General features: G+C 44.9%; 1 protein-coding gene across 5 annotated transcripts in view; it reads left to right on the top strand.

The window, feature by feature from the left end:
• Window positions 1-4,847: 4,847 nt before the first annotated feature.
• The window catches only part of LOC125979844 (sepiapterin reductase), a 37,814-nt gene continuing 22,753 nt past the window's right edge, over window positions 4,848-19,908 (top strand). For 2 of the 5 annotated variants that reach the window (XR_011088012.1, XR_007485424.2), the window contains exons 1-3: window positions 4,848-5,253; window positions 5,344-5,634; window positions 6,058-8,899. Coding sequence is in view for 1 of the 5 variants with exons in the window: in XM_049738588.2 (XP_049594545.1) it covers window positions 4,962-5,253; window positions 5,344-5,634; window positions 6,058-6,248 (774 nt within the window). In the remaining 4 variants the exon portion in view is untranslated. Of the gene's footprint in view, window positions 5,254-5,343; window positions 5,635-6,057; window positions 9,046-19,908 lie in introns of those variants that run through there. The other 3 variants (XR_011088013.1, XR_011088014.1, XM_049738588.2) reach the window with 2 other exon arrangements.

Consider the following 19,908-nt stretch of genomic DNA (forward strand, 5'->3'; position numbering starts at 1 on the left):
TCAATCAATCAATCAATCAATCAATCAATCAATCAATCACACAGGTGTTAACTAATCTGTAATTATATTGCAAGCAATTCCTAATCCTACTTTACCTTTGTATAAGGCACAGGTGTCAAATTGTGCTTCATATTCATGTCATTACTCGAATTGCAAATTATCTTCCCTCTTAATAATGTTGTAAGTTTAAATATTAGACCAGTTTGTATTTGTCTGATTTGAAAGCGAGTTACTCGTCAGCTTGTTTTGCAACTCCCACAATATGAGGCGCTCACACATCTACTCGGGTATGACAGTCATACCGGCCCTCCAAAAGAAGCCATGACTACACCGCGGCCCTTGAACAAATGAGTTTGACACCCCTGGCACAGGAGATAGCCTTCTCATTTATCAATCGCGTATCTTAAATCATGCTTTTCCTCCTTTGAAGCGACTATGTACTTCAAACCCAAACGGCACCATTTTATAGGGAAAAATTTGTCGAATTTATTCGTTGTCGACATAATACTGGTCGCAAATTTGCATGTAGAGCATTTTTGATTTGTTGATCATAGACATCAGTTGAACACTCTTTCTGGTCTGTGTCTAAAGTCTTCAACCAACTTATCTTGTTTTTGTTTAGTTCGGCCAATGTCTGTGTAATTTGCTCTACGTTGGAATTTTATTTTTATCCTGCCCAATAGTTGGTCAATTTGTATTTGTAATGGCACCCCGTTATATTCCAATGGACGGCCCTGGAGATCAAAAGGACTCCAGGTGCCTTTAACGCTTGCCCAATGTTTGGTTAAGGATGCCATGAAAACCTGTTGTACTTCATCACCTCTCAAATTATAGGAAGCAATGAGTTGTTTAATTTGGGGTACAAAGACGGAAAGGATGGTTCGCTTTGCCGTGCCACAACATCTGTCTTTGTAATTTGATCATTTTTCTCATCTTCATTCATCACATTCTTAGCTGCGATTCTTAAGCGAGCTCGCGCTGACACTGTGTCATCATCTTCCTGTCTGTGCAACAGCAAGTTCTTTTTTATCTTTTCTTCGTCTTCCTTATCTTTCACTTTTCCTCTCATCTGGGAAAATGAGAATGTAATTTTGCTTTTTAATTTTTAATTTTAAGTCTTGCAAAATTGCTATATCCTTACTGCACCGAGATAAACTGTTAAACATATCTTTAAACAAAAACAATCTATGCTCCTGCAGAGACTCTTCAAAATGGGACCCAAATGTCAGATTACAAATCAAACCTCCTCCTTCACTCTCACATTTTTTGATAGAACAGTCTACTTAGCTAGACACTGTCATATCGTACTAAATAATGGCCTGCAAATTAAATATAATGTTGTTGCTGTGGTCCCTCAAAACATGTGACTAGAATTTGGACAATTACTAACCCCCATCAATTGATAAATTATCTCCTCACTAAAGTCCTAGCCTGTTAACCTATCTGCATCAAGAAGACATTTGCAATGCAGGGGATTAGAGAATAATAATAACACCAGTGATTTCTAATCATTAACCTAATTTTATCCAGTTCTACAATGTATGTTTTCTCTTACTCTCACATTTTTATGAGGGTTGGGCACTCTCCTCGTCGGATGAGTTTCTGCCCACAACCGTCATATTATTCTATAATTTCTAATTTTTACATTTAACAATGCAAATCTGATAAACCATTGTCTAGCACACCGTTTTCGTGCACCAATTTAGCGCAATTCCAACCTTTATAACGAACTGATACACAAAGACAAACATACACAGAAACAAACACACGGGCCCACAACATAGACATGACAATCTTCCCAGCTGATAACAAGGGTGGGGGGAGCAACTGAAGTGCGGAGAGCCTCGCCACCGCCACGTCGCATAATGCAACCCACCTCTGTCCAAAATATGCATTTGTCAAGATATTTTATATTTTCGGTGTCGACCTCTTCCATCAATTTCCAATCTTTGCATTTTAATTCATGTCGGGGTAGCAGCTTTTGTTTGCTATTTGATTTTCCCATGGTTTATTTTCTAAATTTCGGAGTTGGCAATTCGAATGGCACCTACAGTGTCCTAAAGCCAACTTTATTCACAGGACAGTGGTTAAATGTTCGATGTGTGGCGAGTCTCTTTTCACCTTCCCAGAGGAAGCAGAGAGTCCTTGCTTTCATCCACACAAAGCCACTGTTTACAATCCTGTGTTGTTTACATAGAGGAGAGCTCAAATGAGGTCACTCTCAGTCAAACCATACACACACACACAATGCGCACTTTTATCGTCTCACAGGCAAGCAGGGGAGTCCACCCTCCCGTGGATTTTAACAAACCTTCCTATTGTGTAAGAAAACTTATTTTGCCTTTTTCTTGAAGTAGATATAAAACCTATCTTTTCATGGATAAATGAGCCAAACCAGCTAAACAAGAGTTAAGAAAAACACCACAGATGGCAGCAGAAAGCTAACACATTAGGAAGGTTAAGTTAGGAGGCCCCACGACACCTCAGTGGAATTTAACTGCTCCAAATTACCTGTACTTTTTAGAAAACAGAGGAGTCCGCCCTCCCGGGGAATTTAATTGACTTATACGTCAGGGGACTCCACCATCCCCTGCAGAATTTAACTGTTTCTAATTGCACTTGATAGGGTCTAGAATTGTCAAGGTTTTAAGTGACCTCTTGTCACTGTACTTTCATTACTTTCAACAGAATCAAGATTCGTACTCACAGTCTGCTGGGCCTTCTCCTCGGATGATCTCGTCAACCACTCCGGCGTCCAGCTGACTGATCGAGTCAGCCCTGTGAAAAGGGTTTCCTCTATATGCCTTGGCCAAGGACTTGTCCTGGGTCGAAAAGTCAGCTGGAATCCCGAAATAGGTCTATTGAGACCCCGGAACGAGCCCCCAAAAATCTGTTAGGTTCAAAGTGCTAACTGAATATCTGAATAAGAGAAAAGGATCAGCAGACAAAAAACAAGTGAGGCAGAATATTGAGTCTTTTCTCGCGAGGAGTGCATTCAGACTTACAGCAATCCGACTACACTAAAAATCTGTTTTACACTCCTCGCTCTTTTTATTTGGAATGCCCTACCCACAGTGTGAGACGATTAGCCCTTAAGGGGGGGGGGGGGGGGGGGGGGGGGGAAGAGATTGTGGCTTCGTCTCGTAAGAAACAAAAAGTAACGCACAAAGTGTTGCGTGCAGATATGGCTATATCAGCAAAACAGTTTAAGCGATATTCTGAGAGATAAAAAGAGAAAGTGTCGTTCTTTAACAAAGATCAGAAGGTTCATGACGCATTGTTTGACGTGTTGTTTTCACGATCTGTTCTGGTGGACGCTGAGCTGTCAGCAGCATCTTGTTTGACACAACCGTCATCTCGCCCCTGACCCAGCCGTAATCCTTCTGTTCTGTTGTACAAGATAAGAATAAGCAAGGCAAAGCAGCAAGCATACTGAACAGTAATATTGTGAATAAGTACTCATTAGAACGCATGATAACATATATATACAATTTTTCTAACAGTATCTCTGTCATTTAAACACTGCAGCACAACCTCGCAGATGTCCTCCCCCCATGTTTAGCCTTTTAGTGGTATCAATTTCTTCTGGCGGCCCATTAGAGTTCACGTACCTGCATAGCAGAGCTGTTTGTTCGATATCGGTCACGTCACACGACTCATCCATCACAGGCAATTGAGAAAGCTGAAGCTGAATTGATGCCCTTGATTTGCTGATCGGTGATATTGTTTGCCATTCAAATTACCATTTCCTTCACTGTTTTTGCGGAGAGAGGCATGTCTTTAATTTTCTGAATGATCTCGGTTTTGTTTTTGAAGTCAGAATATAGGCACTCTGATATTTTAACGAATGAATCCTTCATGTACTCGCCATCGGTGAATGGTTTTCCGCGCTTTATTATCTCCCGGGATGCAACAAAACTTGCAGCAGTAGTAGAGTTTGAAGATGCAATCCACTTCTTGAAACTGTTTTTTCGTCCCTCAAATTGCACCTTTCCTCTCAGTTCCAACTGGGTGACCGGCAGAAAATTTAACATGCTTTAGCTGAAAATGTCGCTCCAAATTACTCTTCTTGTTATATTTGACAACTTCTCATTGCAAATCAAACATTCAGGCAATCCTTCAGCATTGGCAATGAAAGCAAATAGTTGAGTCCATTCTTTCTTAAACTCTCTGGTCTCATCAGCAATCTTTCTCTTTTTGCCTTTTGAATCCATGGCCCATCACTCACACACCTGTTTGTTTTCAACTCGCCTGTGCTGTGTCGCTTGCTATGACACAATTTTGCGGCTTTCTGAAGTTCGGTATTTTTAATATATTTGCAAGTACATACATTTTCTACAGCATAAGAATGTTTGTCTCATGATTACCATCTAAAAAACATATTTAAAAAAACAAAAAAAAAACAAAAAAAACATATTTTTCCATTTTCACGCATTTTTGCAAGAGCTCCGTCAGCAAGGGTTGTGCTAAAGAGCCGCATGCAGCTCTGGAGACGCGGGTTGCCGACCTCTGGCCGAGGGTGACGAGACGTCCTCTTTCCCGGACATGTCTTACTTTTGAGCCCTAAAAAACTTTGTGTGCGTGTGTGTGTGTGTGTGTGTGTGTGTGTGTGTGTGTGTGTGTGTGTGTGTGTGTGTGTGTGTGTGTGTGTGTGTGTGTGTGTGTGTGTGTGTGTGTGTGTGTGTGTGTGTGTGTGCGCGCGCGCGCGCGCGTGCGTACGTGCGTGCGTGTTTGTGTATTTTGGCGTGACCACAAATGTAAAAGTTTATTTCATGCGATGTTAGAAAATGAGCCATGTCAAAGTAGCGTGAAACCGAGAGATGGCGATAGAGCAACAAGTGACAGCTAGCCACGCCTATTGAACACAAGAAGAACAGTCACAAATAAGCGTAGCAAGCTGACAGCTGGGAGAAATCGTTTAGTTCTACCCCCTTCATTCTTGTATTCCTCGCGTTGCGCTAATGGAGCATCTTGGCCGAGCATTGTGCATCATCACCGGGGCGTCCAAAGGTTTTGGCCGGGCGCTTGCAAAGGAGATGGCGCGGGTGGTGAAGCCCGGATCGGTGTTCGTCCTAGTAGCCAGATCTGGTGACGAGCTGCAGACTCTCAAGACAGAGTTGGTCAAGTCGGAATTGGAAGTTCGATGCGTGGTGTTGGATCTCTCCCAGATGGAAGCACCAGAGAGGGTCGTCCAGATCGCGAAAGAGTCTATTTCACCGGACATAGAACATGTTATTCTCGTTAACAACGCTGGTAAGATCAGTATTGTGTGTTGTGTTTGTAATTATCTTGTTACCATCTTAAATATTCAGTGTAGCTAATTGCCTCATTCTGTCTGCTCAGCGGCTCTCGGTGACGTGTCCCGATTTTCCAAAAGCTTTACCAGCATGGCCGAGGTGGACTCCTACCTATCTTTCAATGTCAGCTCTGCTTTGTGTCTCACTGCCCGCGTGCTGCAAGCCTTTCCAAAGCAATCAGGTTTGTGCCGCTGCGTGATCAACATCTCCTCACTGTGCGCGCTGAAGCCGTTCTCCTCTTGGGTGCTGTACTGTACTGGCAAGGCGGCCCGAGATATGATGTTCAAGGTTCTGGCAGAAGAGGAGCCAGACCTGCGTGTGCTCAACTATGCTCCAGGTGGGTGGTGGGGTGCTTGGTTATATTTATGTTTATGGGGCTGATGGGGGTTGAAAAATACTCAATGGATTTGTTTCTTCAATATTACAACAGAGATTTTTTTTAAGGTCCTCTTTATGTGTATTTTTTAACAAACAAGCAAAGATTCATTTGAATTACAATAAACAATAGTATCAAAATTATTACACATGAACAGTTTGGAGTGGAGGAGGATTGTTTATATTGGGCTTGTAGGATAATCATTTTTTTACTCCTCGATGTTGTGACTGAGAACTCAGGTTTTTCGTTTGTTTGTTTTATTTTATATGAAAAAAAGATACAAATAAAACCTATGCGCAAAGCATGCCGTCTCAAATGCCAATATTCTGTTACTATGTTATTGTTGATTATATTTTGCCTTCGCTCTTTTTTGTATTTAACCAGGTCCATTGGACACAGACATGCAGTTAGTAGCCAGGACCAGAACGGGGGAAATTAGCTTAAGAAGGGCGTTTGCCGATATGTTTGATGAAAGCCAGCTGCTCACATGTGAGACCTCATGTGCTAAACTGATGAAGCTGCTGCTGGAAGACAAATACAAATCAGGAGATCATATTGATTTCTATGACATGTAGGACCTGCAGCACATTACAGAGCACACATCCAGTTATTCATTGAGTGTGGACCTGACTTTTTATATCTTGAATGTGTCATATTGTTACGCTCACATGTATAATGTAAGACGCATTTATTTTGTATCAAATCAACGGAAAAGTATTTCTGAAGATCTGTTGTAGTAGATTGATCATACTTTTTAAGAAATTATTTTGAAAAGAAAGTGCCTGCCAGCATTCTAAATATATTCCAGGGCCTTTGTCTGAACTCTTAAAATAACTTTAATTTTGTTGCCTTAACTATCAATATTTCTTTCAGACGTTATATTATAAATATATTCCATGGCCTTTGTCTGACCTGTTATTAAAATAACTTTAATTTTGTGACCGTAACTATATTTCTTTCAGACGTTTCTATTTTGAAATCAACTGTCATGCCTCTTTACCCTAATACACAGTAGTTGTAGTAGTAGTAGTATCAGTAGTGTTACAGTATAACTGACTTGGTTATGTGGTACGTAGAGTTCTGCGCAAATAGGAAATAGTAGCGAATAGTAAATACCAGCATGGTTAATGTTGACGTAGCTGAATTTCATCCGGGGGTTCGTGAAGGCAAATTAGGCGTGCGAGAGTGGTGCAATTGGTCTAATGACTGCGGTCAAGCCAGCCTTCTCTCGTTTTCTCGTGGTCAAGCCAAGCGCTCTTTAACAACAAGTGTGCCCTTATTCCAGGTGTTGCGGTAAAAGAGAGCGAAGGAAAAGAAGAATAAATATTTACGCTAATAAATCCATTAAAAACATTTTAGGTATTGGAACGAAAATATAAGAGGTGTATCTCAACCAGGCCGTGTGGGAGTGTCATCCCTCAAAATTTGGGATCAAAAGGTCACATAACCTGGGAGCTATTGAACTAAAATGCTAATATTAAGAAGTAATAAAATCATCAAAAATATTTAAAGCATTGGAATGAAAATCTAAGAGGTGTATCTCAACCAGGCCAATTGGGGAGTGTCGTTCCTCAAATTTGAGGTCAAAAGGTCACATGACCTGGGAGCTATTGAGCTAAAATGCTAATATTGGGAAGTAATAAATTCACTAAAAATAATTGAAGCATTGGAATGAAAATCTAAGTGGTGGGAGTGTCATCCCTCAAAACTTGGGGTCATAAAGTCACATGACCTGGGGGCTATTGAACTAAAATGCTAATAATAAGATGTAATAAATTCATTAAAAATAATTGAAACATTGGAATGAAAATCTAAGAGGTGTATCTCAACCAGTTAACGTGGGAGTGTCATCTATTGTAAATGTGGGGTCAAAAGGTCAAACGATCTAGGAGCTATTGAGCTAAAATTCTAATATTAAGAAATCTCTGAGCTTTTGTTTTGAAAAGACATCTCGCGCTGTTCTGCGAGTCCTCGGCTTCCTTTTACCGTAAAGCCTATAATTAGGGCAAACTTGTTTTTAAAGAACAGCTGGCTTGACCACGACAAGACGAAAGACGATTGGCTTGACCGCAGTGTCTTATGGGCTGTCTTATGTCTTATGGGCAGAGATCCAGCGATATACTCATGAATATGAAGAGGTCAAAGGTTTAAAGGTCCCTTGAGATTTCTTTTAGTCACTGGGTGTGAGCGTGCGGACAATCGGTAAGTTTAAGATTTATTTGACTGGTATAAAACGGGACTCCCTCGCGAGCTTTTCCGTTCGACAACTCTGGCACTAGTAACACTTGTAAACGGGAAACTTTAAATGTCTCTCAACAAATGTTGGCTCCAGAGGATCTCAAAATGTATATAATCGAGGAAAAACGATTATTTAGTGTTTCGGTTCTGCGACATGCACGCGCAACTCAACCGCTACGCCCCCACCCTCAAGCAGTCAAGACTCAAGAGCGCGTGTCTGTTAACATCCAAGCAATATTTAACAGGCAGTCTTGTATCTGAACCTATTCAATGAACGAAAGTTCATGAAGTCGTTCATATTTTCATATTTTGGACGAACGAAATTTGATCACATTACCCCAATATTAGCCGAATTACATTGGCTCCCGGTCCATTTAAGATGTGACTTCAAGGTTCTTCTACTAACCTATAAAGCACTGCATGGCTTAGCGCCTTCATATCTCGTCGACCTAGTCGTTCCTTATGTTCCGTCTCGTAACCTTCGTTCGCAAAACGCTAGTCTTTTAGTTATACCGAGGGCCAAGAAAATGTCTGCAGGGTCTAGAGCATTCTCTATTCGGGCTCCAGAGCTTTGGAATGCCCTACCAATGGATATTAGAACTACTACCTCAGTAGAAACATTTAAGACACGTTTAAAGACACATTTCTATGAGATGGCCTTTAACTAACTTGTGATGGCCGATTTGGCCGGAGTTTGTTCTGTTCTCTCTGCCCACCTCCTCCCCGGCTGGGGAGGGGGTTAGGTGGCTCAAAAGCGGATAGCGGCTGGCTGGATTCTCGGGGACCAGTTCGGGATGGGGGAGCTGCGTCTCGGCCCCCTTGAGGACACTGCCAGGACAATCGAGGACACCTCCGACATCCATTTTTTTTCATTGATTTTCATATTACGTATTACTTGTGTACTCTCTGCATCCATTATAACCTGGTGATCCTGAAAGGGGGATCCTTCCATCTGTGGTCCCTTCTCAAGGTTTCTCATTTTCCCCTGGTAGGGTTTTTTTTGAGTTTTTCCTTGCCCTTTTGGGAGCTTATGATCAGGGGATGCTTTGAGAATAATTGTCAATTTTGGCTATGTGAAGCCCTTTGAGACTGTTTGTGATTTAGGGCTATACAAATAAACTTGACTTGACTTGACTTGACTTGACTTGACGTGAACTGAATGTAACGCATCCTTTTTTTTTTTTTTTTTTTTTTTTTTTTTTACGTAGCATACCTTTGATCCGTAGACGTTCAAGAATGCCCGGTAGTGATGTGCATTTCAGTTCTTTTAAGTGACCTGAATCTTTAGAATTAGTTCACTCAAAAGATTCGTTCAAACGAATCGTTCAACGAATTCGTCACCGTGCCGCTGCGTAACGGCTACTCGTACGATGCGATGCAAACTTAAAGGAGCGCGCCGGAGCTGTCAGTCAAACGGCGCGCACACGAAGCAAACCGCGATCGGACAAACGGCACAACAGTGGACAGTAGTAACAATGAAATGTATATACGCACTTTGTGTCTAAGACGCACGCGATCACAGCAGCATACAATAGCATTCATACAAGCAACTTTTAACTTACCGCTGCGCACAAGTGAAAATGGATATAATGTCTAGAGCCCGAATATAAGACGACCCCCACTTTTTCAGTCTCATTTTAATGCGAAAAACATCATCTTATATTTGGGCCAATACAGTAAATTGTATTCCTAATTATGAACTAATGAAACCTATTGAAGTAAGAACAACACATGTACCTTCAGATAAGGGCTAATAAAAGAAATATAATTGAAATAAATATTTGTTTATTCAGGTTTGTTCAATGAAGTATTGCAGTACACGTGGTGGAGTCCATGGATGGGACTTCCGAGACGTACCGTAATTTCCGGACTATAAGTCGCAGTTTTTTTCATACTTTGGGTGGGGGGGCGACTTATACTCAGGAGCAACTTATATGTTTTTTTTCACAAATTTTTACTTGATCATTAAGACATCACTTACTTACAAGTATAGTTGACCACTTCCCATGTTATTTTTAGTATAGTTGTCACTTCACATGCTTTTATATCTTTATCTTGAACATATTCAAAACATAAAAAATAGAGAAAACATCAAATAAAGCAATTAACACTTTAAAGCACCATATCCAAGTCCACTGTCTGCTGTATGTACACTTGCTCCATCTTTGCTCCTCTTATATTTATTATTATTATTTATTATTATTTGTTTATTTATCATTTGTTCAACACTCTTATTTATTCATTGTTTGTGCCTTCTTGGTTTTTTTTTGTGTTGCTTGTATGCATATGTGTACTATCTCACCGAGGGATAGTGGGAACGTAATTTCAATCTCTTTGTGTCTTGGTATATGAAAAAAAATCGACAATAAAGCAGACTTTGACTTTGATAAAACAACCAAATAAACAAAACAAAAAACTACATCTGAAAAAAAATTATATTTTCAGACGAAACTGGATGAGGGTGCTCTAAATTTCACCGTTGGCCGTGACTCATCAACTGGGTGGGCTTAAGAAAAATGGCACCAAAAAGAAACTCATATTTGCAGGTCACAAACTTCAAGTTGTAAAATATGCAGCTGAAAACAGTAATCAAACATAAAGGACAAACGTAACCACGTAAGGACTACCGGCATCATTAGTGGTGATCATTTCTAAGTGACACGGAGGACAAAGAGTTTGAAGGAATTAAGGATTTGGAGTGACATAGAAGGTTTGAAAAACTATTATGGCTTTTACGCACGCCCGGTCCTACTCTACTGAGTCGGGGGCCAAGTGGCTGTCCGCGAATGGTGCATGGGGCTCGGACATGGCCAATAGGCACGCCCGGTCCTATGCCACGGAGCTCTCGTGTCTGGAAGTCCACGCCGCCACACGCTTGGAAGTTTGTTTTGTTTAATAAAGAGCCGTTTACCAAACCCACGTCTATCCTTGTACTTTGTTAAAGCTACAATATAGTTATATACTAGATCTGTGGAATAAAGACGAGGCTGATGTCAGGGCGCACGCGCGGCGATGTTGACAAAGGACGAGGAATTTGATCGATGGATTTAATGGATTTAAAGTGCACGGATGGTTTGATAATATTTTTGCTTATATTATAGTTATTTGAAATATAGTTTATCTATCGTTATATGAGCCTGTGGAATATTTTGAAGTGCAAGCGCCCTCAGCCGCGCGCACCCATTGTTGACAAAGAACGATCGATGGATTTAATGAATTGGAGTGACACCGATGATTTTATAAATGTGTTATTCATGTAATCGTTTTCTTTAATAACTCTATATGTTACGCCAGGCCCATTCTCAGCTCTTCATTTTTGTTTGTCACGTTAGCATACCTATCGTTTAGCCTGTTGCTATCGTATCGAACGATCGATGGATTTAATGAATTGGAGAGACACCGATGGTTATATAAACATGTTATTTATGTAATAGTTGTCCTAAATCACTCTATATGTTATGTCAGGCCCGTTCTCAGCTCTTTGTTTGTGTTTGTCAGGTTAGCATACCTATCGTTTAGCCCAGGGGTGGGCAAACTTTTTGACTTGCGGGCCGAATTGGGTTCTAAATTTTGACCGGGGGGCCGAACCAGGAGCAGATGGATGTAGTGTTTGTGTGAAGTAATATAAACGACCTGTAAAGGTCATTGCATGAAAGGTTTTGGCCTTTAGTAGGTAGTAAAGCATGGATATTCAAAAAACGTTTTTTGAAAACAAATGCATTTATTAACAGCATTAAAAAAAAAACATCCCTAAAAAACTGCTATCAGTGATTCTCATAAAATATGACACTGTTATTATGAATAACAGTCTCCATCACTTCAGTGCCTGCAGGTCAGATTAATGAAAGATGTATGTTTATCTTATGAGATCACATCAAACGGCAAACATTTTGACCAAATATATCATCTTGAAGAATCGTTGAAAGCATACATCCAAATAAAGTAATCAAAACGGCAACACGGTGAGGGGTATCTGAAAATCAGAGCAGAGTTTTAACTCACAAACACCTGGTAGCAGAAGTGAGGAAACGGAAAACACTTCCTTAAAGTAAGCCTTAAGAACTTTAAAGGTTAAGATTAGTCACAAACAGGTGGTGCATCAATGTCCTTGAGCATCCTGCATTGTTTGAAAATGAGAATGGTCGCTAGTTTCAATCCCTGCTATTTGTACAGATCAAAGTCAAAGTCAAAGTCAAAGTCAAAGTCTCCTTTATTGTCAATTCCTCCGCATGGCAAGACACACAAAGAGATCGAAATTACGTTTCTCACTATCCCAGAGTGACAAGCCAGAGTTCACAACGGACATACAAGTAAACAACACAGGAAAAATAAAACAAGAAGATGAACAATAAGAGTGATAGCACGCTAGCCGCTCCCGATGCACAGCAGAGTCCGGAAAGATGACAGTCAACCAGGCCACTGTGAACACGAGCACACAGCAGGCACGCACTGTCCGGTTCGTGGATCCTATCAGGCGAACGCAACCCATCTTGTCGTCCCGCCAACGAACGTACGCCAGGAGAATGGAAGGCACGGCTGGGCGAGCTGGGTTGGCCGCAAGCCTGGCCCGACGTCTCCGCGCTGGCCCCTCTTCCGCTGCCTCGCAGACCCGCTGCCGACGCATCCCAACAATGCTCCAGGACGGAGCAGTCCGAGCTCACGACGCAGTCCTACCGGGGGAGGAAGAGCAGGCCAGTCCGGCGTCGCTCCATGACGAAGCAGTCCGAGCGCCCTTAATCTCTCCGCACCAAAGTCCAGAACGCCATAAAACCCACTTCCGCCGATGTTGAGCAGAACATGCCCGCCGCACTAGTAGCACGACGTATCACACGAGACGAACATATACAAAACTGCCGGACAAACACTCAGTAAACACTCACAAAACACCGAACGGGACAGAGAGTGGCCGCTGCGTGTGCACGCGCCGCCATCTTGAACCGGATCATATTCAAAATGCATTTTTTTACAAGAAACTTGAAAGCCTCCCCTTCATTTTCAGTGTTCATTTGATGTTGATGTTCATGTGGCTGAACGTCACGTCGCGTACGTCGAGCCAAATTGGCCACTCTTTTTAAACACTCGGCACTCAGTGTCCACCTTGCTTTTCCTTGGGCGACTCATTTTAATGGAAGGATTCCAAGGGAAGGTTTGTGGGTGGCTTTAGCGTAAAACTGCATCCGAAAACTCGGCGCGCAAATTACAAGAATGCTGTCGTCACAGCCCACGCTCTAAATTCGGCACTGCTACAAATAGAGCGCGAGTGCGCCATTTCCGTACTACTGAGTACGTACACGCACTTGTGAGTGTGCACCGAGCTTTCTGACACGGCTTCCGGTAGTAAATGCGCAGGCGAGTGGTTCCCCATCTACTGGGGAAACGCAGTCATTGCAGGCAAAATGACCGAAAAAAAAAAGTTTAATAATACAATTTATTTAGGGTTGGCGGGCCGGATTAAACGGTCCCGCGGGCCGGATGTGGCCCGCGGGCCGTAGTTTGCCCATACCTGGTTTAGCCTGTTGTTGCTATTGTTTAGCCTGTTGTTGCTCGTTTATGACTGTTTTTGGTGTGGGATTTTGTCGAATAAATTGCCCCCCAAAATGCGACTTATACTCCGGAGTGACTTATATATCTTTTTTTTCACATTTTGGGGCATTTTGGCTGGTGCAACTTATACTTCGGAGCGACGTATAGTCCGGAAAATACGGTACTCTTTTCAGGTTATGCTCCTGATGGCGGAATGTTTATGCCTGAGAATGTTCCCATTCTGAGTCCAGAAACTCTGAGGTGATGGAGTAGACTTTCATATCCCAAACTAGTGGTGGAAGTAGCCGCAATTTTCATTCCCTCTCATCTAATTCCCAGAGAGGATCTCCAATTTGAGCTGACTATCAAAAGAGAAATAGGACTACAGCATTTAAAATATTTGTCAAATTTTGAACTTACAAAAACATTTTGTCACTATCACAGATCTTGTGCAGACTGCTTTGTCTGGATTTGCCGTGCCGGAAGTGATCAGAACTGTCCAGCTGAAGGATGGCCTGTCAATCCTGGAGCTCTTCCATGGCCTTTAAGGACCTGGCAATGCCCTGCACTGTGCGTTTTCTGGACTATTTTCTGCAGAAGGAGAAACACAGAGCTACTGTTCTTGTTGTTATGAAAGTAGAAGCATAACTGAATTTTTTTAATGTTGTAAAATGTTTTTTGGTGGGCTATAGTGATCGTGGTCACTTGAACCTGCTCTCTTTGTGGGTTCAAACCCCGGCCCGGTCATACCAAACACTATAAAAATGGGACCCATTGCTTGGCACTCAGCATTAAGGGTTGGAATTGGGGGGTTAGATCACCAAATGATTCCCGAGCGCGGCACCGCTGCTGCTCACTGCTCCCCTCTCCCCCAGGGGATGGATCAAAATCACATGGGGATGGGTTAAATGCAGAGGACAAATTTCACCACACTCAGATGTGTGCGTGAGACGATGATCATTGGGACTTTAACTTTAACTTTACCAAAATGTTTATCGCGGGATTGCCACGAGACGGAATGGAGCAGGGCGACCAAATGCAGCTTGGACCAGGGTTTATTTGAGGGAAAAGGGAGTTGGATGGGAGGATGAAGGGGAACAGACAACGAACAAACTAACATAACGACCTAACAAAACAACAACGGGACTGACCAACAGACTGGCTAACAGAAACAGAACTGTCAGACAAAGATGTGAGACGTGAGACGAGAGACGAGGACAATCCGACAGGGAGTGACACACAGACAGGACTTAAATACAAGACATGCAACAAGAGGCAGGTGAGGGTGATCACACTGATCATGGGCAAAAACAGGAGGGCCGGGGCGAGTACACAGAGACGCTAACACAAACTATGACAATATGAACACTCAATGAAATGACCGGGGACGAGTCGTGACAATGATGTCTCTCCACCGGCATTCCAACATAGGTACATCAGGGGATACAGGTGGCTCAGCCATCCAGAGTGCAAAAGGCCTCTGTGGCTTGGATGTGGTGGTGGTTTACCCTCAAGGACGCATTACTCCTGTCCAGGAGAAGCAAATGATTACTTGCATGGAAGATAATATCCCTGTCTTTGCAGGTGAACACAACACACTACTATCAGTGTTTGGCCTTGAGTCTTGACTAACACATTTAAAAGAGAATACACTCCCCTTAATAGTGGGCCTGAAACTAAATACATCGATGCTAGCTCTTTTTATGTAACAAGAAGTATTGTGACATGGGTGTGACCAGGGTTGTCTGAATCTATTCTTTGCCAACCATTGAACTGGCTTTGTTGAACTATTAATCGCTGTCTCATTTTCATACTTTAATTGCAAAAAAAAAAAGTTTTGGTGTCTCTGCCTAGTGGATGTGAGTGTATAGTGCACATTTTGATTTCACTGAATATTGTGTGTTTTCAAATCGGACGGCTCTTCTGACGATATCGACCAGCCTCTCCGTCATTTATTTGCTGATGAGGAACTGGTAAAATATCATGGTCTCATGAGCCTTAACTCAGTGAACTGGTCTCGTATCATGATCCAGCTGGCGCATTTCATCTTTGCATACTTCCAGCTAAATGATATGGAGCAGATTGAGGCTCACAAACCGCTGCCTGAACTGGAGGTGGTGGTGCCCACTGGGGGAGCAGGTAACATTGCAGGTAGGCTGATGACCCGCAATAGAATGCAAAATAAAATGTCACAATTTTCACATGCAGCTGCTTTGAGATTACACATATTAAAGCTGATAAACCCACAGTAGTGAGGGAAAAAGAACACATTGGAACAAAGGCAAATTATTTATTAATTACGTACTCATTTTTTTTTCAACATGCTCTAGTGGTTAAACATATTCATGGTATTGGTTTGGCCACTAAACAGAAAGTTAATCCTGCTTTGTTAGATGTAACTTTTTGTATACAATAACACATGCACATATATATATATATATATATATATATATATATATATATATATATATATATATATATATATATATATATATATATATATATATATATATGTACACATATATATGTACACATGTATACACATATATATCCATAATATATATATATATATATATATATATATATATATATATATATATATATATATATATATATATATATATATACACACATATATATCCATAATATATATACACACATATATATGTACACATGTATATATCCATAATATATATACACATATATACACATATATACACACACACATATATATACACATATAAATATATACACATATAAATATATACACATATATATATATATATATATATATATATATATATATATATATATATATATATATATATATATACACACACATATATACATATATATATACACATATATATGAGTATATATATGTATATGTGTCACGATCGGGTGGAAATGGAGCAGGACGACCAAGTGCAGCTTGGACCAGGGTTTATTGGTGAACTCAAAAAAGGCAAACTAACAGACTCGGCAACTGACATGACCTAACAAAACCTAAAAACAAGACTGACCGAAAAAGACGTGAAAAAAAAATAACAGGGTGACATTACCAATGACAGCAACTGGAACCAAAAAGACATCATGACGTTAACACATAACAATGATCTGACCGGGAGTGAGGGGCAGACAGGACTTTTATACACGACAGGTAACGAGAGGCAGGTGGGAACAATCACACTGATCATGGGCACACAGGAGGGGAGGGGCGAGCACACAGACAGAAACCAAGACACATAGTGGAGCAGTTGGGGATGAGACGTGACAGAACCCCCCCCACACACACACACAAGGGACGGCTCCCGACATCCCAAAAAAAAAAAAAAAAAAACTAGGGGAACCGAACCGCACTCGGGCGGCGACTTGGGGGACAGAACCGCACTCTGGCAGCAACTTGGGGGACAGGACCGCACTCTGGCGGCGACTTGGGGGACAGAACCGCACTCTGGCGGCGACTTGGGGGACAGAACCGCACTCTGGCGGCGACTTGGGGGACAGAATCGCACTCTGGCGGCGACTTGGGAACAGAACCGCACTCTGGCGGCGACTTGGGGGACAGCACCACACTCGGGCGGCGACTTGGGGGACAGAACCACACTCGGGCGGCGACTTGGGGAACCGAACCGCACTCGGGCGGTGACTTGGGGGACAGAACCGCACTTGGGCGGCGACTTGGGGGACAGAACCGCACTCGGGCGGCGACTTGGGTGATAGAACCGCACTTGGGCGGCGACTTGGGGGACAGAACCGCACTCAGGCGGAGACTCGGGAGACAGAACCGCACTCGGGCGGCGACTCGGGGGACAGAACCGCACTCGGCGGCGACTTGGGGGACCGAACCACACTCGGGCGGTGACTTGGGGAACCGAACCGCACTCGGGCGGCGACTTGGGGAACCGAACCGCACTCGGGCGGCGACTAGGGGAACCGAACCGCACTCGGTCGGCGACTAGGGGAACCGAACCGCGCTCGGGCGGCGACTTGGGGAACCGAACCGCGCTCGGGCGGCGACTTGGGGAACCGAACCGCGCTCAGGCGGCTGCTTGGGGGACAGAACCGCACTCGGGCGGCGACTTGGGGAACAGAACCGCACTCGGGCGGCAACCCAAACATAAAATGCACTCGGATGGCGACTCTGGAAGTCCGTACAGCAATTGGCAGCGACTCTGGAAGTCTGTGCCGCGATCGGCGGCAACTCTGGAAGTCCGTACAGCAATTGGCGGCGACTCCGAAAGTCTGTACCGCGATCGGCGGCAACTCTGAAAGTCCGTACCGTGATCAGCGGCATTTCAGAAGGCGTGGCTGTGCGTAGCGGCAGGAGCCATCACGCGCCGAAGCAGTGGGCGGGGAGCCAGGTGCAGCTGGCTCAAAGTCCGGCGATGACCACGGGTCCGGCGTTGCTGGCAAGAAGTCCGACGACGGCCGTGGGTCCAGTGACGCCGGGGTGAGGCCCGATGGTGGCCGCGAGTCTGATGGCGGCCGCGGGTCCGGCGTCGCTGGAGCGAAGTCCGGTGGCGGCCGCGGGTTCGGAGTCGCGGGAGCAAGTTCGACGGCAGCTGTGGAGCCCACGGCGATGGAACCTGCTCAGACGTGGATCGGGCGTCGCAGTGGAAGCTGTTGGTGGAGGGGGGTCCAAGCGCTGGTCGTTTTGGTGGTCGGATCATTCTGTCACGATCGGGTGGAAATGGAGCAGGACGACCAAGTGCAGCTTGGACCAGGGTTTATTGGTGAACTCAAAAAAGGCAAACTAACAGACTCGGCAACTGACATGACCTAACAAAACCTAACAACAAGACTGGCCGAAAAAGACGTGAAACAAAATGACAGGGTGACATTACCAATGACAGCAACTGGAACCAAAAAGACATCATGACGTTAACACATAACAATGATCTGACCGGGAGTGAGGGGCAGACAGGACTCTTATACACGACAGGTAACGAGAGGCAGGTGGGAACAATCACACTGATCGTGGGCACACAGGAGTGGAGGGGCGAGCACACAGACAGAAACCAAGACACATAGTGGAGCAGTTGGGGATGAGACGTGACAGAACCCCCCCCCCACACACACACAAGGGACGGCTCCCGACATCCCAAAAAAAAAAAAAAAAAAACTAGGGGAACCGAACCGCACTCGGGCGGCGACTTGGGGGACAGAACCGCACTCTGGCAGGAACTTGGGGGACAGAACCGCACTCTGGCGGCGACTTGGGGGACAGAACCGCACTCTGGCGGCGCCTTGGGGGACAGAATCGCACTCTGGCGGCGACTTGGGAACAGAACCGCACTCTGGCGGCGACTTGGGGGACAGAACCGCACTCGGGCGGCGACTTGGGGGACAGAACCACACTCGGGCGGCGACTTGGGGAACCGAACCGCACTCGGGCGGTGACTTGGGGGACAGAACCGCACTTGGGCGGCGACTTGGGGGACAGAACCGCACTCGGGCGGCGACTTGGGTGATAGAACCGCACTTGGGCGGCGACTTGGGGGACAGAACCGCACTCAGGCGGAGACTCGGGAGACAGAACCGCACTCGGGCGGCGACTCGGGGGACAGAACCGCACTCGGCGGCGACTTGGGGGACCGAACCGCACTCGGGCGGCGACTTGGGGAACCGAACCGCACTCGGGCGGCGACTTGGGGAACCGAACCGCACTCGGGCGGCGACTAGGGGAACCGAACCGCACTCGGTCGGCGACTAGGGGAACCGAACCGCGCTCAGGCGGCGACTTGGGGAACCGAACCGCGCTCGGGCGGCGACTTGGGGAACCGAACCGCGCTCAGGCGGCTGCTTGGGGGACAGAACCGCACTCGGGCGGCGACTTGGGGGACAGAACCGCACTCGGGCGGCAACCCAAACATAAAATGCACTCGGATGGCGACTCTGGAAGTCCGTACAGCAATTGGCAGCGACTCTGGAAGTCTGTGCCGCGATCGGCGGCAACTCTGGAAGTCCGTACAGCAATTGGCGGCGACTCCGGAAGTCTGTACCGCGATCGGCGGCAACTCTGAAAGTCCGTACCGTGATCAGCGGCATTTCAGAAGGCGTGGCTGTGCGTAGCGGCAGGAGCCATCACGCGCCGAAGCAGTGGGCGGGGAGCCAGGTGCAGCTGGCTCAAAGTCCGGCGATGACCACGGATCCGGCGTTGCTGGCAAGAAGTCCGACGACGGCCGTGGGTCCAGTGACGCCGGGGTGAGGCCCGATGGTGGCCGCGAGTCTGATGGCGGCCGCGGGTCCGGCGTCGCTGGAGCGAAGTCCGGTGGCGGCCGCGGGTTCGGAGTCGCGGGAGCAAGTTCGACGGCAGCTGTGGAGCCCACGGCGATGGAACCTGCTCAGACGTGGATCGGGCGTCGCAGTGGAAGCTGGTGGTGGAGGGGGGTCCAAGCGCTGGTCGTTTTGGTGGTCGGATCATTCTGTCACGATCGGGTGGAAATGGAGCAGGACGACCAAATGCAGCTT

The sequence above is a fragment of the Syngnathus scovelli genome, chromosome 13, assembly GCF_024217435.2.
Source record: "Syngnathus scovelli strain Florida chromosome 13, RoL_Ssco_1.2, whole genome shotgun sequence".
Taxonomy (NCBI): Eukaryota; Metazoa; Chordata; class Actinopteri; order Syngnathiformes; family Syngnathidae; genus Syngnathus; species Syngnathus scovelli.